Here is a 6,193-nt window from a genome sequence, read left to right as displayed (position 1 = left end):
GCGTTAACGCGCGTTTCTTCCTGGCTTGTGTGTACATTTTGCAAACCTGGTGCGACCTCAGGGCTCCTTTCCCTCTGCTGAGGGGCAGAGACAGCGGCGGGGAAGGATGGTCTGAAAACAGTGTTTAGCTTTCTTGCAGCCAGGAGAATCATGTCTACCCTTGACAGGGGTGGGGATAGAGTACGGGTGACACCAGACTGCTCTGGAACTTTGGTCTTTGCCTTCCTAATTTGCACAGGTGTGACTAAGAAGGATAGACAAGATTTTAAATTTTACCTTCTCACTTCTTTGCAAACTGAAGAATGACTATTTTGGTCCTTGCCCTCTTAGTGAAGCGACCTCTCATTTTCCTGTGAGGTGGCTCCACACTCCCCACTCTCAGGTGGGGGCAGAGATCGAGTCAGGGATGCTCCAAGGACTGGAACCGAACTCTTGGCAGTGATTTCTGTCTCATAAACATGGTTTCACAGTAAGGCATCTAGTGCACGTTCTGCTGCTTCTTTAAATAAAGAATGTGGGGAAAGAGGTTTTCAAATTTCTTGCTCTTTCTTGCTTTTGATTTGAGCTTTCTTTAGTAAAGTTTGGGGAAGGAGGGAAAGGGAAGGGAAACCTCCAGAAGTTGCAGGAAAAGGAGAAAAAGTAATTTCTTGGTGTCCCTCATGACACAGAGATAGGGGTGACTGAACCCCTGCTGACAGCAGGCTCTGCTTTCTTTCCACAGTCTCCATTGAAGATATTCGGGATGTGAGGTCAGGCCATAAAACAGAAGGTATGGAAAAATACGCCAAGGATGTCCCAGAGTATCGCTGCTTTTCCATCATTTTCAAAGACCAGCGGAAAAACCTGGACCTCATTGCGAGTTCAGAGGATGATGCCAACCACTGGATCTCCGGCCTGGCGAAAATCATAGCCCACAGCAACTCCATGAACCAGAAACAGAAACTCCAACAGTATCCTTTGCCTTATAAGCGATTAATCACAGACAAAGATGCACTTGTCTTTCTCTGTGGGTGGAGACCAACCCGCTTTTATCCTATTGGCCCTGGGCACTGAGTTTCCCCCGGCACTGATTTGGCACCCAGGCACACTCCCTGGTTTCCAGTGCTTTCCCCCCTCTTTTACAGTGATACCAGCGAGAGGGGATTCAAGCTTCACATGGGTACTGAAGCAAAGAATTGCCTCTTTCAGGGAGCTCCAGATAAGACACTCGTTATTTTTGTGTTCTTTGGGGGTCTGTTTCACTTGCACTGCAGTGAGCTCCAGGACAGGCACTCCTTGGCAGAGCATGAAAAGCCCGTACTGTTCATCACGTGTCTTGGTAATACAAGGCGAGGGAACTTCTGGTGAAAGTACTGCTGCTGCTTTGCCTCAGCATGGGAGGAAGTTCTGCCCTGAAACAATTTGCAGTTGCTGTATTGAGAGTGCAGACATCAGAAAGGAAAAGCAGCGGAGCAGGGAAGGAGAGTGAGGTAGCTGTGAGATGGAGAGTGGGTCAGTTGTTGGGTGAATTTACTCTTACAATTTACTCTTTACAATTGTCTGCTGAATTTACAGGCAATTTTCCCCAGGCCTGCATTTCACTCAGTAAGTTGCCTCCCAGCCTCGGGTCTCACATTCATATAAAAAGGCAGAATACCTGTGGATGCAGTTTCTGATGGATTTTCTGCAGTCCCTTGTGTGTCTGACCATGACGTAAGCATCTGTTGGCTGATTTCACCCTGATTTGACAGAGCCGCAGCAGTCATCAAACATTCCGTTCCTTTAATCTTCACAAAGATGGGCATCCAGCTGTCGGAGAGGAAACCAGGCAGAGCTCTCAGTGAGAGAAAGCTGCGTGAGCTTGGTGCCCTGCTCAGCATCACAGGGCATGCTGAAATTGAAATCTGGAAGCTTTGGTGCTGCTGGAGATGTGGCAGCCTGGCAGTTTGCCTTTTCAAAGTAAGGGCTGCCCCCACCCCACAGAGTGTGGGGAAAATCTGGCTGCAGTAAGTAAGTTGTCCTTGGAGTCTGTCAAATTAAATATATTGCTGAAAAACCTCCCCCTAAGAAGAGAAGAGATTGTGAAGGGGGGAAAAATAACAATGACATTTGGAAGGGAAGAAGTCTGTAAATTTCCAGCGTGGAAAAGTGCCTCTGCCTCTGGAAAGCAGAACCGAAGCGAAATAGGGTGGGTAGGCAAGGCGTATTTCTGGAAAAGTAATTACCGTGGCTTCCAATCTGGGATTGTCTCAGGCTGTTTAACCTAACCTGGAATTACAGAACAGCATGAGTTCTCATTTGAAATTTGATGGTGTTTAATTAAAGCCTGGGATTTTAAATTTAGCCTGTCTTCGCTGGGCTTGCTTAGCAGCGTGGGCTTACTCAGATCTTCCTTAAACCTCAGAAGTTTTCTCCACATCTGTGACTCCAGAAGGGGAAGAGTCAGTAGACGAGGAGAAGCGTTGGGTCCCCTGCCCGTCCCCCGGGACTGGCGCACTGCCTTGCCGTGTATCTTTTCCAGCCTCCGAAACCTTGTGAAGCCAGTGAGGAATGAGCAAGATATTGAAAACAAGTCCTGAAAGCCAAACCCTTGCTACTTCCTGACGGGGTTTGCTGGGTTTGTAAGAGGATGGCGTTGGGTGCGGTAGCAAGGGACTTGATTTGGTGTCTTATGTGGCCTTTCCAGTCGACAAAGATGAAGCTCCCACATGCCTGATGAGTGCTTCTGCTGTTCTTAACACATACAGTACTGCTTTAGTGAGCCTCAGGTTCAGCCCTGCACGCGAGCTGGCACGGGTGCTTAGCAAACACTTCAGGTATGTGCGCAGGGAAGGCTTTGGACCAGGAAAGACAGTGGCCTTTTCATTGGAGTAGAGTGGCCCCGTCTGCTTCGATTCGGGGATTTACGTATGAGCTGTTCTCCTGGTTGGAAAGCACTTACCACAGGTTCTGCAGCACTTCTCTTCTGAGCGCATTCATGCGGTATCTGCCAGGTAGTTCCAGTCGTCCCCCGTTGGGCTCTAACAGAAAGCTGGTAGCCCTGGAGCCGGCAGACCTGCAGGAAGCGGCTCGGGATCCACAGCGGGAGGGGAGCAGCTCTCCCCTCGCCCACCCAAGGTGAGAGGCAGCCCCTCAGCTAGGGCTGCGGAGCGGCGTTTGTGTCAGAGGAGGATTCCAGGTGAAGTGCTTAGTTTGTCCAGCTCCTCTGAGCTCTCCCAAACCGGAGGGGATCCAGCTGCGTGGGAGTCTGGGTGGTTTGGAGACCAAGCACTGCTGTCTGCTGAACAGGAGGCTGAGGCCCCAGGGGCTGTAGTCTCCTGGTCCTCTCTTTGCCGCTTGCCCTTGCAGCGGGAGCGTGCCTGCGCTCTTCGTGGGCTCTCCGAGTTCCCTGCTGCATCGCTCAGCTGCCCCGGAAGGGGCACGATGGGAGAGCATCGCCCCCTCACACGCAGGACCTGGGCACATTCTTCTGCAGAGGCATTTACTGCCCAGATGTGGCCTTCCAGAGTGACTTGGGTCATGTGCATGACTCTGGGTGCTCATGACCAGTGGAAATGACCACAGACTTTTAAAAAGGGTGGTTTTTTTCAGTGGTTAGAGCAAAAAGAGTAGAAACTACTCTTTTTTCTTTAGTTTCTACACACAGTTAGTGTTATCCAGCCCTGCTGCTCACTGGCCGTGACAGACGGGATCTCCTCTTGGCTTGCTAGAGTCACACGTTGCTCCTGCCCGTCACCTTTAGGGAAGGCGGTGAAGGGGAGCCGATGTGCAGGGTGCAGGTATGAACGGGTGGCACTGCCGTTGGCACCATGTTGACATGCTGAGCAGATGCTCTTTGGAGCACAGTGGGTGGAGGGGCCGTTCTCCACCCTGGAGTAGGTGGTGGTGTGCTCCCAGCAGAGCATCCTTTGCTCATGGGAGCTTCACGACTCAAATTTGGTTTTCTGGGGAGAGTCAGTCCAAGCCAGACCCTGGTTCAGGGCTCCAGAGTGTCCCTGGGAGCTGGGGAAATGTGGCCTCTCTATATTTTGCTTTCCATGTCTAAAGAAGGGGAATGTTAGTATTACCAGGCTGACGGATGCAGTGTGAGGTCATTGCTTAGCACCTGCCAAGATCAAATTTTAAAGACAGAAAGTTCACCTTCCCATGAGACAAACAATGCTTCCAAACAGTTTACCATAACTCCATAGCTCGGAAACATCTGATTGTGGTTGGTAGCTGCGGTGAGTGCTCTGTTTCAGGGTTACGTCTGCAGCCCCAGGGCTGCCAGTTAATGCCCTTCTGGGGGTGATTTCGGAAGGCCAGTTAATACAGTACGGCGGTATGTGCTTCAGCTGGTATTGGCTGATCCTGAGGTTTGCTCTGTCCAGACGGGACGGTTTTTAGAGATGGTTTTAGAATGGGTTTGAAGCAATGCTTCCTGTGCAAGACGTGGGAGGTTACATTCGTGGAGATCAAGTCATTACGTCGGTATTTTTTTGATTGAAAAATAGGAGATTTTTCTGGATGACCTTTCTTATTTGAGAGTAAAGCAAATTGGAGAGCCAGTCCCATGCTGCACAAGGCATGGGGTTTTTTTGTTTAAAACTGCAAGAAATCTCAACTGTCTAATGTTACTTTCCCAAGAGGCTGAAAGAACAGGGGAGACCCAGTTCAAGTTCTCTGGCATCACATCAAAACACTTGTTTTTATAGTAATTACTCCAGATCCACAGACACACTGAAGTCATAATAAAGCAAGCTCTTATGAGCTGTTATCACAGTATGATACAGTCATAGATCCTGGGCATTTCGTGAGGGGAATACAAGACCCACAAAGTTTCTTTCGACTCTGCTCAGAACAAAGTTCTTAAGACGTGTAGATAGAAATCCCTAAAAACAATACAGAAGCTGAATGTGAGTCCAAAAATCAATGTGAATCCTTCTTTTGGAGAATCTCTGTGCAGTGCTCACCTTGATACACTGAGTATTGACCAGATCTGTAATAATGAGTTTACCAAGCCCCTCTTGGGAGCTCTTTCCATGCTTCCTCTATCCCCTTTTAACGGTCTGGGGCAGAATGTACTTTCTGTCATAAAAGAGAAATCAGGCTGTGGGCATAAACTCCTACGGAGTGAAGAGCTGATCCAGTCTTGGCCAGATGGTGAAAAGCTTCTCCTGGGTCACTGTTGCTTATATGACAGTGTGTTTTGCTCCTGCCAAAGCACCATTTTGCTGTTTCAGAGCAGAAGGTGAGCTGATGTAAGTGTTCAGTGGGAACGTGCTGATTTACAGTGGCTGGAGAGGTGGGTCAGAGTCTTTGGAAGAGCTTTCACCCCCCTCCCCGTCCCCTGCCATGGGCCGCAGAAGGTTGGTATTTAGGCTGGGCACTGACCTGGAAAGATTTCCTTACATCATCCTGCAGCTGGATTCACACCTGCCTGCGGAAAGCTGATAAAAACAAAGACAATAAGATGAGCTTGAAAGAGCTCAAGGACTTCCTGAAAGAAGTGAACATTGAAGTCGATGACTATCATGCCAAGAAGATTTTCCAGGTAATCAGAACAAGCAGATAAAGTATTTGCTGTTGGCTGAGGTCAGGGTCTCCCACAGCTTTCAGCTTTGGTTGGAGACGTAAGCTCAGGTGAACTCCTAGCATCTTTTCTCACACCAAGGAAGGATTCTCAGGTTTTGGGGCTCAGCAGATTTCCACTAACAGCTATGTTAGGCCAGCACCATGCTTTTGATGAGGGTGTGTTAAGGTCTTTCTCTACCATTGATGCCCAGTTTTGCCAGTGTTCAGAGATGAGATGCGAACGTGGGTAAGGCGAGAGAAAGGGAAAAGCAAAGTCTAAGTACATGTTGAGTGCCAGGCGTTTCAGGAGTTCTGCATGCCACAGCCTCCTGTCAATGCCGAAGTCTGGCTGAAATTGGTTTGGTTACACTTATGAACCCAGATCCTCACCTTCTTAGAGAAGGAGGGTGCCAAGTGACAGGTATGAACACACAGAAAGTGCAAATTAGGAAAAAAATGCCCCAGACTCGTGCCAGATACATAACATTGCCCACAAGCCTGGGCCAGTCTGATCGATTTAATAGCCCAGGGCGTATTTAATCCGGCCAGGGACATACACTGCTAAATTCTCAAGATTCTCCTTGCTGGCTGAGCCCATCAGGTGGATGGAAATTTCTCAGTTGTTAAGCTTCTGATTTTGCTCTAAAGAAGTCTTCCTGCT

General features: G+C 49.0%; 1 protein-coding gene across 1 annotated transcript in view; it reads left to right on the top strand.

Moving 5' to 3' along the window:
• PLCD1 (phospholipase C, delta 1) overlaps window positions 1-6,193 on the top strand; it is a gene marked incomplete at its 5' end in the record, with an annotated part of 44,923 nt that overhangs the window by 14,426 nt on the left and 24,304 nt on the right. The window contains 2 exons of the mRNA XM_010142756.1: window positions 722-950; window positions 5,383-5,512. Coding sequence (XP_010141058.1) covers window positions 722-950; window positions 5,383-5,512 — 359 coding nt within the window. The remainder of the gene's footprint in view (window positions 1-721; window positions 951-5,382; window positions 5,513-6,193) is intronic.

Source organism: Buceros rhinoceros, unplaced genomic scaffold (assembly GCF_000710305.1).
Source record: "Buceros rhinoceros silvestris isolate BGI_N320 unplaced genomic scaffold, ASM71030v1 scaffold9079, whole genome shotgun sequence".
Lineage (NCBI taxonomy): Eukaryota > Metazoa > Chordata > Aves > Bucerotiformes > Bucerotidae > Buceros > Buceros rhinoceros.
The sequence above is the reverse complement of the archived record's forward strand: the minus strand, read 5'-3'. Positions and strand labels throughout refer to the sequence as shown.